Source organism: Festucalex cinctus, chromosome 11 (genome assembly GCF_051991245.1).
Source record: "Festucalex cinctus isolate MCC-2025b chromosome 11, RoL_Fcin_1.0, whole genome shotgun sequence".
NCBI classification, from domain to species: Eukaryota; Metazoa; Chordata; class Actinopteri; order Syngnathiformes; family Syngnathidae; genus Festucalex; species Festucalex cinctus.
Window position 1 is genome coordinate 26,820,719 of NC_135421.1, and position 21,148 is coordinate 26,841,866.

At 42.0% G+C, this 21,148-nt stretch overlaps 1 protein-coding gene and 1 long non-coding RNA gene across 2 annotated transcripts in view; one reads left to right on the top strand and one right to left on the bottom strand.

Annotated features, from left to right (window-relative positions):
* The window catches only part of LOC144030643 (uncharacterized), a 94,178-nt gene that overhangs the window by 43,708 nt on the left and 29,322 nt on the right, over nt 1-21,148 (bottom strand). The window lies entirely within an intron of this gene.
* Nucleotides 604-17,876, top strand: LOC144030924 (matrix-remodeling-associated protein 5-like). Its single transcript, XM_077537588.1, has 12 exons — nt 604-782; nt 3,040-3,169; nt 5,156-5,397; nt 5,769-5,920; nt 6,573-9,442; nt 9,515-9,910; nt 11,258-11,399; nt 12,052-12,187; nt 12,279-13,373; nt 13,461-13,668; nt 14,313-14,534; nt 14,629-17,876. The coding sequence occupies exons 1-12, from the start codon at nt 604-606 to the stop codon at nt 16,465-16,467; spliced, it is 7,611 nt and encodes a 2,536-aa protein (XP_077393714.1). The 3' UTR covers nt 16,468-17,876.

Here is a 21,148-nt window from a genome sequence, read left to right on the forward strand (position 1 = left end):
AACAACTTGTGTGAAATAAATGAAAAACAAAAACATGATTAAACAGGCTACATTTTCATTGTGGAAGTTAACTTAAAATTGTTATTGTTATTTTTTATTACCATTGCTGGTATGAGCTGTTGATGTCATGTTACTTAACATATTGTTTGTAAACAGTTTTTCAGTATGACAACCGCTGTTGGTTAGTGCAAGTTTATAGGAAAGTAACTCAATTTGTTTTGATACTAATAATATTGGGGGTGGGACTTAATAAGTTTTTTATTTCAGGCTATAGGTTTAGGTTTAGAAAAATGTGTCTAGAAAAATGGATATATTGTTAATGTTGATTATTGCCTGAAATAAATGAACAAATGAATGAAAATGAATGAATGAATTTTTTGAAAAAGAAAAAACAGTGCTCAATGAATGCAACATTAGCGCAAGCATGCAAAAAGCTACGTGTGGTTTCAGGACAGGCGCAATAACAGTTTATAATAGCGGAAGGGGGCATGTTTGCGTTGATTAAAACTGTCAATTCAACTGTACAAATCAACAACCACCTAACCAAATTGTTATTTATCATTTATCGGCCTGCCTGCCTGCCTGCCAGCGCTAACCTTGAAGATGAATACGTATGCAAGTGTGGCTGTGTTGCTGGCACTTTGGGCCCTGTTGGTTCCCGGGGGCCAGGCTTGCCCGAGGAGCTGCAACTGCTACCAGGCCAGTGAAGTCCACTGCACTTTCCGCTCCCTGCTCACCGTCCCGCCTGGATTGCCTGCGCACACGCGCCGCATCAACCTGGGGTAACCAAGTTTGCGCGCTTCGCACGTACACGAGCTAATTGTCAGATGGTGCTTTTTGTTGACTGTGCAAACGCACCTGCAGCAGTTTGACAGCGGGTGTCAAAACAACAGCAGATGGCAGCAAATGCTCCAAAATCTCAGTTCGCTGCTCTGGAACTGTGGTCCCAAGCACCAGAAAGCGGAATGGTACCCATGTGGAAGTTTTTTTGTGTTTTGTTTTCTCTTTTTGTAGCAAAGCATATACCGTATTTTTCAGATTATACGTCGCTCCGGATTATAAATCGAACCAGCCAAAAAATGCATAATTAAGAAGGAAAAAACATATATAAGTCGCACTGGAGTATAAGTCGCATTTTTGGGGGAAATTTAATTGGTAAAATCCAACAGCAAAAACAAACATGTCATCTTGAAAGGCAATTTAAAATAAAAATAAAAGAGAGAACAACAGGCTGAATAAATGTACGGTGTACTAACATGACATGCCTGGTCATGTCAGTAACGACGTCACATATTAAGAGTTTGTAGCGAGCAGTGACGGGAGTCGGAGGCGGAGTGTTGAAGGGCGGAGCCAAAGGCTGGCGTTTTATTGACATCAGCTTCTGAGGTCTTAACACATTCACTGCCATCCCAGCAAAAATGCATTATTTGACGTATTTTTCCGTCAATGGCAGTCAATGAGTTAGATGAGATGTAACCAAAATTGACGGATTTTTAAGCAAAATTTGCCTTAAAAAACGAAAAAACGAAAAAAGGATGCTGCAATATAATCACAAAATATATTGGCACATTGTGTTTAACACATTCACTGCCAGCCCAGCAAAAATGCATTATTTGACGTATTTTTCCGTCAATGGCAGTCAATGAGTTAACAGCAACTCCCCACTCAGCAAGAAGCTAACAGGCTAACTCCCCTTTTCCACATAACAAAACCTTCCCACCCGGAACGTTCCGTGGGTGAATTATGTTCCCATCACTACAAGTTATTCATATAAGTCGAACATAAAGAACATGCTAACAAGTTTAGCAAACTATCAGTTTCACTCCAAATCACTAAATCCAATGAAATCTTCACCCTCGGTGTCACTTTTAAACAACTCCCCCAACTCGGGAGGTAGACGATGCAATGTTGAACTTATCAACACAGGCCTAGAGCGCCCTCTTGCGGTTTAGTGTGAAAATAACACGTGAAATGATATAATCATGTGTTCATTTCACACATAAGTCGCACCAGAGTATAAGTTGCACCCCCGGCCAAACTATGAAAAAAAATTGCAACGTATACTCCGAAAAATACGGTACATCCTAATCGGGAATTTCTGCTGTCAACCACCCAACCCCAACACCTGATTAAACTAATTACAGTTGTCTTGTTAGTGTTTAGCCTGCACTCTTATTCCATTCTGCGTGCACATATCGCTTAGTCTTCTTGACCACATAGAGGCGCCAGAGAACAAGTGAAGCACCATGAAGCATTGAACCCTCAGCAATTGGCTGCAATGCTTCAGTGCTTCTCGCCAGCACCGTTTTGCGGAGCATGGCGGCTAAGTCCGATGATGATTTTGAGGGATTTGGAAGTGTGAGACTCCATTAAAATTCATTGAATTTGCATTATTTCCAGAGCTGTCAAACGATTAAATTTTTTAATCAGATTAATCACATCTTACAATTTTGATTAATCATGATTAGTCGCTGATTTAAAAAGGCTTTTTTTACCCAACATATTTTGCCCGCTAAATTTGAAGCGCACCTGTTATGTGTTAATTTTTTCGACATTTAATGTTCCGAGGACATCTTCAAAAATTTATATCCACTGCACACGCTCATCCTGCTTTTTCTAATCAATTAATTATTTGCGTATTTTAAAATGGGGGAAAAAAATGACCTACGGCATATGTAAACATTTATTAAATTCTTTACTTGAATGTATGTAGTTATGTCTATTGCACAAACTCGAACCTTTAACGTAACCATCCGCTGTCGGCTAAAAAGGATCATCTGCAGTCAAAATTAATAGTGTGATTAATCTGTGGTAATACAATGATTAATGCGATAATTTTTTCGTGATTAATTAATTAGTTAACGCTTTAACTTTGACAGCACTAATTATTTCCTATTTGTTTTCAAATGAGAACAAAATAGAAGTCAACCAATGTCAGTCGGAGCAGATTTGCTTGATTCTAGAGGTTCCGCTGTGAAGTAAAAAGATGCCGCTTGGGTGAAATAATGAATTCATTCGGCCATTTTCCCCACTATACAGGTTCAACAGCATCAGCAGGATCCGTGACAGTTCGCTGGCCGGGCTACAGAGGTTAGAGCTTTTGATGCTGCACAGCAATGACATCCACCACCTGCCGGACGCTCCGTTTCGAGACCTGAAATCACTGCAGGTGAACATGCCGGGACTTTCGCCGAACCAATTGCCATTCTTGGAATGAAAATTAAGAAAGGCACTTCAATTTAAACGCATGCGTGGCCATTAACTGTGAGTTGGCGATTGTTGTCGTTTAAGGTGCGCGAAATAAAAACGTAAGAAAGAAAGAAAGAAATATTAGTAGGCGTAATAGTCGGAATCTTAATTTGAGCATTACACATTAACATCACCTGCCCACTGCCGACCTGTTTGAGTCCCTGTCAGTCATGGCAGTAGACACAGTCTGTTTTTTTTCCGTAACTGACTGACATTTCCAAATTACGTGCATGTAAAAAAAAAAAAGTGTTGTGTAATGTAACAAACAGACACGAACGTGATTTGTTAAACAACTGACTTGTTTTGGCCTATTTCTGCACTCTGAAACAATCAGCACAATCACATCATGTTATGAAGAGAAATTGCGTTTCGTCCTAAATAATGTACAAATAATTTATTTGTGCTTTTGCATATTTAGAAAAATGCTACAGTATATAAACCAATTTATTTGTAATATGGCAGTAGGGTTATTATAGTTTTGGAATTTTTCATTTTAGTTTTTATTTTGTTTTGACTTTTGTTTGTTTTTAATTTAGTTAGTTTTAATTAGTTTTCAGGGTGGTTCTGTTAATTTTTTGTGTTAGTTTTAGTTCTTTAATAAATGCTTAGTTTTAGTTTAGTTAGTTTCAGCATTAGTTTTAAGTTTATATTTATGCGTATTACTTGTGCGCAATATTTAAAAAACACCATGGGCTCAACGTCATTATTCCGGTTTATATCAAAATAAATCTACTAAAAATCACATTTAAAATCATCCCCAAATGCTCATGCATTAAATTAATTAGCAAAGACTAAAAACAGGAGGACATTTTTGCTCTAATTATATTTAGTTTTATTTTAGTTAGCTTTGTAAACATAAAATGTAGTTTCAGTTAGTTTTCTTTTTTAATAAGCATCTTCGTTTTTATTTTTATTTCGTTAACGAAATTGTTTTTTGTATTTTAGATTTGAGATTTTTCGTTACTTTTATCGTGATATTTGGATATCGTTACATCCCTACTAGGAAGCAGCCTGTTCAGTTAAAAAAAAAAAAAAAAAAGAAGTAAATTACAGGTCTCAATGACTGTTTGTTCTTCCTTCTGTTCAGATCTACAGAAATATCAAAATAAACACATTTCAAATGAACCCCGAAAGCTCATGATATTAACGGACAAAGATGAAATATATTTTCGCCATAATTACAGTTATGTTTTTGTTAGTTTTATAAACACAAGATGTAGTTTCAGTTAGTCGGCCTTTTTTCAAAAGAATTTCAATTTTTATTTTATTTTGTTGAACTTTTTTTTTTATTTTTTTTTTATTTTAGTTTTAGTTATTTTGTTAGCTTTCATTTGAACTACAATCACCTTGTTGATGGGACATAATTCGTTATTAAAGTGGATGCATGCAGGAATGAAACGAATCCACTGCATAAGACTGTCTGTTGATCCCGCAGTGAGAGTGACGCAATGTTGTTCACCAAGCCGCTGTTTCTTTCTTTCAGCCGAATGTGGGTATATACTGTATTTGCCATACTGTGATAATAGGACCCATATTTCCGTGTGCCTGAAATTGTCAGCAGCTGGATCTTTCCCACTTGTGGAAGTCGCCTCCCTGGAGAGCCGATTTATCATACGCCTTACAAAAATTCCACAACGTGGTTTTCATCATCATGCGCCCTCTTGAAATATTGTCGACTCTTCCTCTATGATCGGAAAGAGGAATATTCTGCAAAGAATCCGTGAAGGCACACTTCAGATTTTCAAAGTTGACGATTCAAATAGTTAAAAATGTGCTACCTAAAGTAGTACATACTCGAAGTTCACTCCAATATTTGCCAACCATATCTTCCGTTCTCTTCTCGTCGTAACGTTTACTTTTATCTGAAGCCATTGTAATGTTTATCATTCCAATTTTTCTACCACAGATATTAAAGCTGAGCTACAACAAGCTGACAGAGATCCCTTCATCGCAGACTTTCTCTGGCCTGACCTCGCTACTGCGCCTGTACTTGGATCACAACCACCTCCGGTACATCCACCCTCGGGCCTTGCTCCAGCTGCCGAGCCTCCGTCTGCTCCGTCTACAAGGAAACGGCCTGCACCAGCTGCATCCCCACGCTCTCTGCACACTCTCACTACTCAACACATACTACTTCTCAACACTTCGGTAGGTGGAGTCAATTTTTTATTTATTTTTTTGCTTGCGTTTAATTAACCTAATAGTCTATCATAATTCAAACATGATATACGGTGGTACATTTAAGTTCAAAGGGCCCAAAAGTTGTCTAATTTTGGTGGAAAATATGCCCCAAGGTTTAAGTATTTTATGGCGTTTGAATCCACATCTTAAGTGTAACCTCACTAGACTTCATTTCAGCCAGTACCGAAGGATGGAAGGAAGTGATTTCGTCGAGTGAAAATTGGTTGCTACATATGTTTGCCTCGCGGGCTGACCACTAAATACTGGATTTTCGGAGGCGGCGTCTCTGTATTTCATCTTCTTTGCTGACAGCCATCTAAAAACTTTCCCCTCTGCAGACACCTTGATGTGTCCAACAACAGTTTAAGCGCCCTGCCCAGGGCCATCTTGCAGACTGCACCGATGCTGGAAACGATCGCGCTTCAGGCTAATCCCTGGAGCTGTGACTGCAGGATGAGTTGGTTTCCTGCTTGGCGTTTTGTTCACTCAGGTTTGTCTCTCTTTTTTTTTTTTTGTCCCTCAATATTAATTCAACTAAGGGAGAGGGCAAAGAGAGACGGAAAGGGTTAGCATTATAAATGAAAACGTAAAGACACCATTTCTGACTGATTGATGAGCCTGTAATGTGTCTTGCAACTTCTCACAATGTCAAATAAAGCTTGACGGTTGATATATGAGTAACATTTACATTTAAATACACCCCGTTGTGTTTTTGTGCACCTTTGACATCTCCCTCTCCAGCTGCTTTTAAATCATATTCTCCCCTTTACCTCTCAGAATCTCTCTGAGTCTATTTAGGAATTTTCACAAAGACACCAAAGACGGGAATTTCAAATGGCTCTCATTGACATGCCAGACTTAACCTCCCATGACTAATACATATTGGCAGCATTGTGTGCAGGCAGTTGAAACAAAGGCGAATGCTTGCCATAGAATAATTGGGTTTTGCATATTTACGATTTATGAGCTGATTAAGTAACCGCATCAAATTACTAAGTGATATGAAGTGTAATTAATAGTACAGAAGAACGTGCATGCTAAATTTGGCATTAGCAACACACGCAGACAGCTTTGACGTGCACGTTATCATATACAGGTATGAGGGATCACTCTCATCTGTCTTTGTCTGTCTTCTCAACCAGATTTAATGAAATGTTCCGGAGGTCCTCAGTGTCCAATATGCGAGTCACCAAGTGCCCTTCAAGGTCAAAGCTTGCTTGATCAGAAAGATCTGACCTGCACCTCCCCTGTCATTACCCTACGGGGGGAAGATACACCTTCCGAAACTGAACTCGGTGAAATCCAACCGAGTGAATCCTTCGGAGAGCCTTTAGGCGCCGCTTCACTCGACCTGTCGGATCAACAGGGGAACAGCGTTGAACTGCGCTGCAACATCACTCATTCGGCGGACTCGCAGGATGCGTTTCCTGCTCCGGATCTCTCCCATCCCTCTTCTTCGCCAATTGCCATGGCTCTGTCATTCTCACTGGAGTGCCCCGTGGAGAGAGAGAGCTATGACAGTCTTTGGAGGATCCTGGCTTACTATAGTGAGACTGCAGTGCACCTCGAGAGGGAACTCATGTTGAATAAAGCTCCAAAACTGGCCTACCGCTACAGACAGACAGCAGAGACAGAGGGGTATTATAACACTGGAGTCAAAGCCTCTGTCTCAACAGGACCGCATTGGTTAATGCAGCCGGCTATTGGTATTCAACTTAACAGAGCGCATTCCAGCCGACACACAGTCAGCCTTATATATTCAACAAGAGTTTCTGCTCATCCAGACCCCACAACAAGACCGGAAACGTCTACCACTGCTTCTCACCCGTGGGTACTCATTTTGACGAACCAAACCACCACAGCAATAACAGCGGCTGCTGGCACCAAGTTGGAGCTCACCTGCCCTCTTCTAAGTTCGAGTCATCCCAAAGTGCAATGGATTCTTCCAGATGGATCCAAACTTAACTCGCCATCCAGTAGTCAAGACGGTAGGATTCAGGTCTCTGGCTCTAGACTGTTATTACAGAATGTTGAGCGCTCAGATGCAGGGAATTACTACTGTGTAGCCCAGATTAGCAAAGATTCAGATGTTCTACCGCTGCGTCTGGCAGTCGAGGGGTCCTCTGCCCCATCAACAGGCGAGCAAGTCGGACCTCCTGTCACAGGGGGAGTTGGACAGCCTGTTAGCCTGTCCTGCAAGGCTTCTGGTTCACCAGAACCACAGACATTTTGGGTGTTACCAAATGGGAATATAATACAGACGGGATTACCAGTATTAAGTGGATTTACTCTTCAATCAAATGGGAGTCTCGTTTTTCCAAACCCCTCACTGAGAGATGCTGGTCATTATCGTTGCGTCGCGGTCAACCAGTATGGTAGTGCCTCAGTGTCCATGAACCTTGAAATAAATCCAAGGAAGACGCTGTCACTTGGAGATGCTCCAGTGGGGCCACAGTCAGCCTCTGGGCGATCAACAAAGGTAAGAGCGCCATTACTGCGTCAAATAGAGGAAGGATCAGGGGATTTGGACGAAGAAGAACAGAGAACCGTCGTAATCCACAGGAAACATCAACGTCGTATTCAACAACCTCCAAACAGAAAAAATCAAGTCAAGGTTCCACTAAGACGAGGGTCTTTGAGAAGAGGAGGACGGCCTCTATCAGCTGAGCAGAGACGAAATCGTTACACCACAAACAAACAAAAAATTGACCCACTCAAATGGGCTGACCTACTGGCAAAGATACGCCAGAAGACAGCCACAAACAATAGTGAGGACATCATAATAGAAAAGCCCACGGCAAAAGCATTTAGAGGAGATGAAGACAGTGAAAGTCAGGACGGTGGTGATAACACAGACACAGAAGGAGACGATGGATCGGAAACGGAGGGCTCATCAGTTGATGACGCTGTCCTGCGAGAGGAAAGTCTACAGCCCATTCACCCCACTCACACAATAGCAGTCACAACACAAGCAAAGACTCAGTCAAAAACCGGCACTGAAAGTCAAGAGTCCTCAGAAAGATGGATACAGCAGATTGAGACTGAGAATGTGACACCGCCACAAACTACAACACCGACAAACCTTGGCAGCTTCATGCCAACAATTGGAACTAATGAAATTGAACCAGATGCAACTAGTAGAGAGGAGCAGGAAGTAAATCCCACCTCCTCAAGAGTGAGACCTTCAAAACCACGAAAGGAACTAATGCCTAATTTAGTCCCAAATACACGGCCACAAAGCCCTTGGAACTCTCGCAGGAGGATCGGGCAGCGGAGACGGGTCAACAGCAGGACGAGGGGGCGACCTATGACACCGCGTCGACCCGCGACTGATCCTCTCAACCCGATGCCAAAAACCGTGGTGCCTGAAACTGCCATTACTCAATTGGTGACAACATCTCCACCAATTATACCTGAAAAGATTGATAATATCGAAACTCCATTTTCAACGTCAAGTGTTGAGATCGCAAATCTTCCACCTTATTCTGTTGCAACCGCTGTTGGCATCACCACTTCAACATCTGACTTGTCTGCACCAACTCCTTCCCCCCCCACTTCATTAGCCCCTTATGACACGGAGACAAATACAGACGTGATGACTCATTCAGGCGTCATACCAGACAGTGCCGAGTCGACTGTCTTTAAATCACCAACACCGGCAACCGCGGACTCTTTCGACGCCCACACAAACACACAAACAACCTTGGGCCTAAATGATGATGGACCCTCGGGCGAAACGGGCGAAGGGCTGGAAAATAATTTGTTGGAGGTCCCGAATGAATCTCAATTCTCCGCCTCTCTCCCGTCCACCCTCTTCTCCACTGTTTCCTTGACAACAACCCCTTCAATCGCTCTTATAAATAATCCTGTCAGCACTTCTACTGGTGACATATCTGTTGCAACTTTTGATGACATACTTCCAACATCAACTACATTTACTCCAATGACTGCAAACCCAATTCCATTGACTTTACCTCCCACAATTCCTCCCATGTATCAAACTACTGAAAGTGCCACAAAATATTCAACTCTTACATCTACTGCTTTTACAACTGTTACTTATCCATCAACTACCCTCTCACAGACGACTAGTTTCATTTGGACCGATAATGCAGATACATTCAAAGACATTCCCTCAACTACCCTCCCTGCGCTTTCTCCTTCCGAAATTAGCACTCCTACTTATAGAAGAAGTGCCAACACATCCCAAATTTCTAACAGCGACACGACACCCAGCGCACCTTCTATTTCTACCACCCTTACAACAACAACAGCAGCAGCAGCAGCATCAAGTACCGCTGCGTCATCCAAAGAAAGGCCAAACATCGGCCAGGTCGGCCCCAAAGGGAGGCCTGTGTCTGGCGCTCCACACCAGAGTCGACCCCCAACTGACTGGAGAAACCCCGGAGCTAATTTCATTCCAGATTCACACAGCAGCAGGCCACAGTGGTCTCCATCTCCTCTTCCTGCCGCCCCACGGGTGAGTCTTAATAGATGACAAAAGTCTTTCACCCAAATGCACTTCAAAGCCAACACACACGGCCGTTAAGACTGGGAACAATGCTTAAATCACTTCACTCACTTTTTCTTATTTCAATGCTAATGTATTCACAAACCTTTTTTTTTTTGGTCTTCATTTTCAGTCTTTTACAAAGTTTGATATTTCTTTAAGGGTATTCTTAAAATGTAATTTACAGTGCTGGTGCATGCCAACGAAACTGGTATTTGCATTCCCGCTCACTCAAAATGTGCAAGCCCCGGGGGGCAAAAAGCTTAGCGGAAAATGCATAATAGATCTGAAAATAGTCTAATCTGATCACGTGGCCTGTTGTTAAACCTTAAGGGATGTTTATGGCATGTCTCCAATTTGAAGGATTTTTCTGAGCTTCGCCGGAGTCGTTTCGAAAGCAGAGATGAAAAACACATGCTCTGTTCGCAACAGCATTATGCGTTTGGGCGTCTAATCCCTCTGGATTTATAGCAATCAGACACTAATTCATTTACAAATCTGTGCAATCCAGTGTGATGAGCCCATCGTTGATCAACTATCAATCTCAAATAACTACTTGTAATAGTCTAATAGTCCACTGAAATGATTCAAATATCAATATTTTAATATTTTACTGAAAAGTTTACCAGTTCTTATTAATTCTAGTGCTGTCAAAGTTAACGCGTTAACTAATTAATTAATCACAAAAAATTATCGCATTAATCATTGTATTACCACAAATTAATCACACTATTAATATTGACCGCAGATGATTCTTTTTTAGCCGACAGTGGATGGTTACATTAAAGGTAGCTGTTGGAGTTTGGGCAATAAACATAACTACATGCATTAAAGTAAAGCATTTAATAAATATTTACATATGCCATTGGTCATTTTTTCCCATTTTAAATTATGCAAATAATGAATTGATTAGAAAAAGCAGGATGAGCGTGTGCAGTGGATATACATTTTTGAAGACATCCTCATAATATTCAATGTCACAAAAATTAACACGTAACAGACGCGCTTCAAATTTAGCGGGCACAATATGTTGGGAAATAAAGTTTTTTTAAGTCAGTGATTAATCATGATTAATCTGATTTAATTTAATCGTTTGAAAGCTATATATATATATATATATATATATATATATATATATATATATATATATATATATATATAATTCTTTAATTTAATGTAGTTTTGTAATCTTTTCATTGCCTGCTGTTTTATAATGTACGAGTAGATTTGTCTTCAGATGTCCAATGGACTGTTAACACTTATTTTTCTATCTTATATTTGATGAACAAAAAAAAAAAAACAAAAAAAATCCTGCAGTCTCCAGCTTTAAGATCCAGGCCGAGGATTGCAGACCCGCATATCAGAACGGTGTCATTCCCAGCAGGAAATGTTGCCAAGCTGACTTGTGAGGCTCAAGGCGAGCCAAAGCCCTCCATCACATGGACCAAGGTTGCCACAGGTGCATGCAGTGTAACAGATTTGCACACATTGGGGCCGGCATACATATATAGGCAAAATCACACATTGAATTTATATGGAAATGAGGCCAGTCTTATCTTCGTATTACATTCATGTCGAACATCTCTCTGCAGACTTGTTGAATCTGATTTGTGTGCTGATTTATAACCTCAGCAAATAGTGTGGACCTCCTCGGAACAGACAAACCTACTGTATGTTTTCCATTTCCAGAAACAAAAAAGTCATTTAAATGCCATGTACACGGCCGCAGATTTTGTCACTGGAGCAGAAAAAAATAAAGACTTCCTGCAGTCGCACATTTAAATTAATATACAACCAAATGTCACAGACTGGCCAATATACATATGTGCACAATGACATACGTGAACAGTATTGTGCAAAAATCTTATGCCATCACTACCTGTTTTTTTAATGATCTATTCATGACTGACTTGATGTCAAAAGGAAAACCGATTACAGTGTTATCAGAATCAGAATCGTCTTTATTATTGGCCAAGTATGTAAAAACACACAAGGAATTGGTCTCCGGTAGTTCAAACATTGAACACTGATTACATTATTATTGCGCAATTGACATTTTCTCAGCCGACTGTTGCTCTTTCTGATGGTTTGTCTGGGTCTCTGTGTCTCAGGAGCGGTGATGTCTGTTCATTCCAGGGCTCAACGATTTGAGGTTCTGTCAAACGGTACCCTTGTTATCCAAAATGTACAACTCCAAGACAGGGGCACATACATTTGCAGTGCACACAGCTTCCTGGGTCGCGACAGGTGAGGCCACTCCAGTTATGAATATCAATGCGCCATACGCTTGATGAAAAATGTCTTCTACACTGAAAACGTTTTGTCTTGACTTGACAAGGTTGCTAACCACCCTGGAAGTGTGGACGCGCCCGCCTCGAATGCAGCTGGCGAGCTATCGGGAAGCCACGATTCATCAAGGCGGAGAGGTTCACCTGGAGTGTCAGGCCAGCGGCGTTCCGACCCCTCTGCTCTCTTGGGTTCTTCCCAACCGTTCTGTCCTGACCTCCACGGCTAACTCCAGCAATCGAATCCGCATGGACCCAAATGGAACCCTCCACATTTCATCAACGTTACCAAATGACCGGGGGGCGTATCGCTGTGTGGCCTCCAACTCAGCCGGTGCTGCCAGCGCGTCGGTGCGCTTACACGTGTCGTCGTTGCCCCCCGTGATACAGCAGCCAAGAGAGGAAAGCCTTCTATTGGCTCCGGGAGGACCTTTTTATGCTCACTGCACTGCCAGAGGGGCCCCGCCGCCGAATTTGCGCTGGCGTATCCCAGACGGGTCTCTGGTTCGTCCGTCCCAGTTTCTCCATGGTAACGTTTTTGTGCTGCCAAACGGGACCCTGCATGTTCGAAAGATCGGGCCTAAGGATGCGGGGAGTTACGAGTGCACTTCTTTTAATGTAGTTGGAACTGATAAGAGGACTGTAAGGGTGGAAATTAAAGAGGAGGCACCACAAGGAGAAGTGACAAGCGACACAAGAAACACGTCACTTCCATCGCCTCCTCTGAAAAACAGATCTTCGCCCCATCCTGGCTTCCAGTCAAAGCCGCTTGACTCTGCCAAACTGACCCCTCTCAGTCCCAAATCCCCATTTTACCCTCATCAGTCCGCTTATGCTGACTCAGCCTCTAAAATCAATAGAACAGTCATCACCTCGCCCTCACAGTTGACTAACTTGACAAAAACGTCCACGGCCGCACATAACACCACACTCCCCTCACACACATCTGATAAAAGCAGAGCTTCAGTTATTTTACACTCTTTGCCAGTCTCTCCATTCAGCAAAGCCCGTATTGTCTCGACCTCGCCCCCTGTCACCGCGGTGTCCTACGGGGATAATCTGCAGCTCCACTGCTCTGTAACGGGCAACCCAGCCCCCATCATCATTTGGAGGACACCCAGCAGAAAACTGGTGGATATGCATTTCAGGTATGAGGACAGAATCTGTGTATAATTGTACCAGTGGTGCATCCTTATTGTGCCTCACTCTGTTTTTTATGCCTGTTCGAACTGAAGTTTCGACCGACGTCTGAAGGTGCACCAAAACGGCACACTGTCCGTCCAGTCAGTGACAGAGCGGGACGTTGGAGACTACCTTTGCATTGCGCGCAACAAAGTCGCTGACGATTATCGCCTCCTGCGCGTGTCCGTGGTGATCAAGCCCGCAAAGATTGAGCCCAAGCAGCCTTTCAATCAGATGGTGTCATTTGGAAAGGCACTCAAGGTACCTTAACAGACGAAAATGTTAAGCTTCAATCAGACTGTCTCGGACTACACAGGAATAAGTCGGTGCTCGAATTACCTCCTGCAAAGCTTTGAGGGATTATTTATCATTGTCGAAGCAAGAAATCCACTGATTGGATTTATGACATAAAATGTCCCAGGTGACTGAGGTCGGTGATCTAATCAGTATAGTCTTAAACCAATCTTCAAGCTGCCATGGATTTGGAAACAAGAACTTTATTCAATTATAGTTGTATCAGATTTAAGATGCTTTCGATACCTTTGCTCAAAGACAGAAGTGGGAGGGGACTGATTGCTAGGCTGGTTCTGTGACTGTTCTGTGAAATGTTTATTTTCTAGTACATCACGATTTTCAGCATATTTCGAGTTTCCCAGCCATGCGATATGCCACACTGCTTCATCAGTCAGCCTTCATGGATGACGATGAATATTTAACAGCTATTTAGCAGCTTTCGGAAAAAGATGAGGTGATACCGAATTACCGCAACAGCTTATTTCTATTCATTTCTAATTCACATGCATTAAACTGCATGCAATGTGAGTCAAGTGACAATCTTACAAAGAATTCTACAAAGAATTGATTCCATTCGTACACTTTTCCAACAAAGACTTTGGTTATGGCAGGTGGACTGTTTGGCATCAGGATTACCAGACCCGGCAGTCAGTTGGAGTCTACCAGACGGAACCATGGTGAACAGCGTGTTGCAAGGCGAAGAACGAGCAGGGCGAGGACGCAGGCTTATCGTTTTCGATAACGGAACATTGCTGGTTCCAGCGGTGGGCAGGGGAGAGGAAGGCGAGTACACGTGTTATGCTGAGAATCAAGGAGGTCATGATACCATGAAGGTAAAGCTGAAGCTGAATTTAAAAAGAATAATAGCCTACTTACTTTTTTTTTTTTTTGAATAATTAAATCTTTTTTCCTTCAAAATACCTTCAGGTTCATGTCAAGGTCATGATGACATCTCCACCTACCTTCGATGATGACAAAAGTTACCAAGTTATTAAAGTGCGCCAGGGGGCTACAGCGGTCATTCGCTGCCAGGCAACTGGAGATCCTCGGCCAACAGTCACCTGGTTCTCCCCGGCACGTCGTGTCATCCCAGCCAGTTCTGGTTTTTATTCTGACCGAGTTGCGGTGGCTTCTCCCGGAACTCTGGAGGTGCGTCAAGCCCAGAAGATCGACTCAGGAAACTATACATGCCGAGCAAGCAACTCGGCTGGTGAACGAAACATGGTAGTAGGCCTCGAAGTGGATGTTCCTAATAATGGAAACGATGGCTATGGTCGGATAAGAACAATCAATGGAATGGGCCTTAATCCAGTCCCCAGGAGTGATCGTGAAAATGGATTCAAAAATCCGAATAGTGGAATCACAACTCAGCTTGGTCGTGTTGTCAGCATCGGTGTGAACAGAGGTGCAAATATAGGCATCCAAGCAAGTAACAGTGGAATCATGAATAGAAATGCACATGGAACTAGTATGATAAGAAATGGCCCTAGTTCAATTAGAGAATCAGGTGATGCAAGCAGTCTTGGTGCTAGAAGCAATGAAGTCGCAGCGGAAAAGGCTAACGATGAAAACCCCAGTAGGGATACCACCATTTCTCAAAATGGCATGTTTACAAGCAGTGCTACGAACAACGGCGATGGTCGAGTAAGTTGGGTCAGAGGTAACTTGGGGGTTACAAGCACAGGCACCAGTCGCACCTCGAACAAACGTGTGGGTGTGGTAACAACGGGAAAGCAGCGCGTCATGAAAGGCCAAACTGTCCTGTTGCCGTGCCCGTCTCATGGCTCTCCTCCCCTAACCTGGTATTTGCCCGGTAACGGTGTGCTAACAGCTCCATACTACGGCAGCCGGCTCACGGTGCACCGAAACGGCACGCTGGAGCTTCGGGCGGCACGGGTGAGCGACAGCGGTACTTTGGTGTGCGTGGCGAGTGGCGACAAAGGAGAGACGAGGATTCAGGTCGAGCTGGAGGTCTCAGAGCCGCAGGGGGCACCCCGCCCCTCGTCGGTGGCATCTCGCTCGGCAGCTGCGCGACAAGCGTCTCAAACCGGACAGTTGTTGCCTGTGGTGCCTCACCCCCCAATTCCCGTTCCTCAAAAAACGCTGCCGTCTTCGCTTGTAGCCGCTGATCCAGTCGGCCCTCCCTCACCCTCTGCCATCTCAGCACCGGCAGTGAGCACTCAAACTGCTTCTTTGATGAGCATTACAACTGGAGAGACTCTTCGCCTACCCTGCTCTTCTTCTCAAGCCCCGGAACACACCGTGGGCCCCCTTTCTTGGACTTTTCCCAGTGGCAAAGTCCTGTCCAGGGGTGAGAGTGGCGATTCCGGCCGCTTTTTAGTCCAAGAGGATGGGACGCTGGTGATCCAACAGGCATCCGTGTTTGACCGAGGCACTTACACCTGCAGGTTCACTAGCCCCGATACTTCCTTGGTTTCAGTCGTCACGGTTCCCGTCATCATCATCGCCTATCCCCCGCGCATCACGACAGGACCCTCGCCTGTGACCTACACGCGTCCTGGCGTGGCCGTGGAGCTGCCCTGCCTCACCATAGCAACTCCCCGGGCAATGGTTACCTGGGAGACGCCAGACATGACACAGCTGAGGGTGCTGGGCCAGGCTCGTATCTATGGTAACCGTTATCTAAGTCCTCGAGGTTCTCTGGTGATACAGAAACCGTCGAGTCAGGACACGGGATTTTACAGGTGCACGGCCAAAAACGTGATCGGGGTGGACACCAAGACGACATACCTGCATGTTATATAACGAGGTAAAGATCATGCAAGCGTCGCCCATTACTGACTTCATTTAATGTGTCCCTCATGCCCAAAGGAACTGCAAAACTCCGATACGATCGAGTCTTTGTGTGTTTGTCCGAAGTAAGTTTCAGTGTTTTGTATCAGTCTGTTCAATGTTTTTTTTTTTTTTTTTTGGTTTATACACACAACCATTTACGATTACTAAATGTGCCTTGTCATGATGATATGACTAAAACTCGTTTCAAAATGGTGCTCAAGTTAAAATATTTCTTATTTTATGATGTGCAACACTGTGGTTCTTTCTTGGTGATTACATATAAATCAATGTGCTCCTATTTGGAGGATTAATTACATTTTGCACAGTTTATAAATCACTAGTTGTCAAATTTAGCAAAAACTCAAACAGGATGCATTCGTGGTCTAAATTTCTAAATGCAAATAAATATTAGTGCTTAATTTGTTATTCAAATGCAGTAGAAATTTATCATCTCTAACAACTTACCTTGGGGACTGCTCATCGTCTCAATTTGATTTTGAATGATAATGCTTGCCCGCGTCTTCTCGCAATTAACGCAGCAGTGTGATGAGGTTCGAAGACATTTGGAAATGTGTTTGCCAGACAAAGTGCATCTTTGTCATTATTGTGATGATTGATTAAAAAAAAAAATGGTGTTCCACATCTGTGCACAACGATAGCAGCTCGTTGCAATTTGCTTTTAAATGATTGTCATTTTAAGTTATTGATATTGTAAAGACGTTTTGAGAATGTTTCCTTCTGACAGGGGCGTGGAACCTACTGGCCCAATGGAGCATTTGATCCGGCCCGCCATGCAATCCGAAAAAGAAGCAATACATTTATAGTAGGGCTGCACGATATTGGAAAAACATGCGATATGCGATATACTTGTTGAACATAGCGATATCGATATTATTGCGATATTTAACATGTACCTAAAGAAATTACATTTTTATTACCTAATGAAAGAAAAAAAAATTTCCATGTGGCAAAATAAGCAACCTTAATGTAATCTTAGTTAATTAATTGTAATTATGTCTTGATCATTTTCACATTTTTTTCACATTTTAGTTAGCATCTGACTGGTCAAATTCATATAAAAAGAATAAAATTCCATATAAAACTTATTGCATGCCTTTGCGATATGCATATTGCAAGAGCCAATATCGCGATATCGATATTTTTTCGATATATTGTGCAGCCCTAATTTATAGTGATAAACATTATTGTGTCATCTATTTTCACACATTTTGTTTGGCCCTTCGGAGGACTTTACTTAAAAAAAATAAAAATAAAAAAAAAGTGATGGGTAAAAGGATCCACAGCCCTGCCTTATGAGAAAGGGAAATTATGTATGTTGAATCTGTCGAGCAATAAGGTCTTATATTTTTAACAGAATCAATTTATTAATAAAACGGAAAATAATACTGATTATGTCTTATATTTTCCTTTGAGTTTATCTTAGGAACAACTTCTTCACTTCCAACTCAGCTGTCGAGCTGGGAGTGAGTTTTCGTACTGCGGGCGCAACACATGATGATGACATCATATTCTTTGCACTGGAAAGTGCAATAAAACTCTCATGATCCTGCAGTGCCAACGGAAAAAAGACTCACCAAACGCCTCCTTGTCTGTTCTCACATCACCACAAAATATCCCCGCTTCAAAATGATACGTTTTATCATGATGACACAATTAACGATCAACGGATTTTAACGAGATTACCAAACGTACATAAACACCAAATTTGATTATCGGTGTTATTGAGATGAGTCATGTAAACATCACATCTGTTGGCACAACAGTGACCGTGCTAATTGAAAGCATTAGCATCTACCACCCAGTGGTAAACGCGTACTTCACTATTTTTCTTTTTTTTTTCTTTTTTTTTTAGTGGCGCACGTTTGATGGGGCCCATCGAGTAAAGACATTTAGCATGTTTTGAATTAACCGCTCATGGTTTCGGAATTCCTTTCACCGTGGCCCACCGACGTAATGGCTCCTGTCTGCTCGCCTTCAGCAAACAATCGACTGACACATCGCAATGACCGATGGTGCCAAATTTACATGGACAGTCATGGCAAGTGAGTGCGGCAATCTATTTAAGCAGCACGTTTTATTGTGGGAGCTTTAGCGCGGGCCCAGCAGCTGCAGAATGTATTTATTTTCCCTTATTTGCTATTTTCAGCTATAGGTTAAAGGCGAGATGAATTCACTTATAGTTTAAATTTTTAGTTAGAGAGACAAAACAGGAATCAGAAAGTCAAGACTGTTGATGATTACTATTATTCAAATTAGGGATGGCCGAGTACTGATACCAGGTATCGGTATCGGGCCGATACCAGCCTTTTTTCCAAGTACTCGAGTACTCGTGACGCAGACGAGTACAAGCGAGCGATGGCAGTTAAGTGAGTCCTCCTTGCCTGTAAGTGGCGCTAGCTTGCAGCAGTTTTTCACCAAAACTTCACCGGTTTGGAAATACTTCAAAATTGTGAATCTTAAACTAAAAGAGCATTTTTGTGTTATTTTTTGAGCGTTAAGACTATTGAAGAGTGACTGTGCTGTTTTTTTTTTTAATATCAATATTAAAGGGAATATATTTGTTTAAAAATCTCTTCGTGATTTTTATTTTATTTTATTTTTTTTGTCAAACTGTACTACTGGTATCGGCAGTTGGTATCGGTGAGTACTGAGGGTCTGAGTATCGGTATCAGTATCGGTCTGAAAAAAAGTGGTATCGAACATCCCTAATTCAAATGAATGACATATTATTGTACGTTAAAGGGGGGCGGGATGCAAGATTCTGAGTTTTTGCACATTTGCGACCCCTCTGGCGAAACGTGGAATGGACCCCGGCGATGCGCACACGGCCAGGAGCAGCGCGTGACTTTTTGGGCGCGAGCAAACCTCCGAGTTAATCGAACAAACGTCAACACGGAGCACAACGCCTTTTTCATAGGCTTAATGAGGTAAAAAACATATTCATCTTCAAGTTACTTTTTTATCTGAAAATCATTTTGAGTGACAAAAGCTTACGTAATTACGACCTTCCAAATGTAAATAGTGCGTACCGTGAATCCGATGGCATTGAGGATAGCAACACGTTGCTAATATGCGCTAAGTGCGGAGACATTAGTTAGCGACCGTGCGGTAGTTTTATTCCGCACTGCTAATCATAAATAGACCCTATCGTATTTTTGTTATCTTTTTAGCAAAACATCAGCAAGCTGTGGGTCCCGTTTCATCCCCAGGATAGCTCTTAGCTCTCTCCACCCTGACCAACGCTGCTCCTATATAATCTGAAAGTTTTTTGACTTCTCTTTGCCTTCCGTCGAGTCTCCACAAGAGATTGAGACGTATCGTGTGCAGGTCTCTTTAAGTCCATCTTGAATGAGCTGTCCTCTCCGCGAAGTTGCGTGAACAATCGCGAGAGCTAGCGGGGACGATAGCGTGCACGCGCATGACGTCATGCTCAGAGCAAAAGTTAAAGTTTCCGGCCCGAACGCTCCAACATTTTTTCTTTTTACAGAAAAATAGGGGCAACAGTCATTGTGCCACTGACATTACAATGAGTTTTGCATTATGGATTTAAAAGTAAATATGATATACTGGTAGGTTGAACATAAGGCCTATTTGAAGAAAAAAAAAAAAAAAAAACGACGGTTACAACACTACAGCAACAACAACCAACCATCAATCAATCACGGCACATTTAAACAAACAACATTCATGCCAGACCAACCACATAAACCAAAAATAAATACGACATTCAAATTGTATGTTTAGTTTCTTGGTTAATCAATTTCAAACATGAGCAAAAAAAAAAATGTTATTTTATTGAAGCTCAATTACACAGATACAGACATAGAGCGTGCTGTCATACTTAACTGCCACATCTGCTCACATTTTACTCTGCGCTTTAATGGCAGCTTCACCATTCCAACTATTTCAAACTGGCTTTCCAACAACACACAAATTAAAAGTCATCTCATATGTTTCTAAGAGAACTAGTATTTGTGTATTTAAATGAAAACCAGGCTACCCTGTTTCTTCTTCTTTTACTTTTTTTTTTTTTTTTTTTACTCTGCGCTCAGAGAAGCAACGTGATTTCCTACTGCACCGAAAGGAGCTCATAACAGTAGATGAATTGTTTCCAAATATGTTTTGCTCCTGATTACCTGCTTTAATTGCTATCAGCAATCATAATAAGCATATTTCCCGTTGAGATGTCTCAATTCTTTTAATGTTCATTTGGAAACCAATACATTTTCTTTAACACCTCATTAACTCATACCAGCAATGAACACTTGCTTGTGTGTTTGTTTGTTTTTTTAAAACTTCATTTTCTCATGTGCCTACAAGAAACTGACCATAGTAAAAAGGGATCTCTTTTAAGGGCAAAAAAAAAAATGAATTATAGAATTCTCTGAAAAGCAGGTGTCCTTCATCCACAATAATGTATGATTAAAAAATGCATTCATTCAAGTATAATTTGACGCTTGATGAAAAGAACATTTTGTATTGTGTAAGCTCTTAAACATACATAGAAAAACCTAACGGTGACATTTTGTTGTAAAATATGCAAACATCCACAGTGACTACTGGGATAAATTTATGGATGACTGTTCAGGAGAGGAGACACAACAGAAGACAATCAGACTCACAGAAAAGA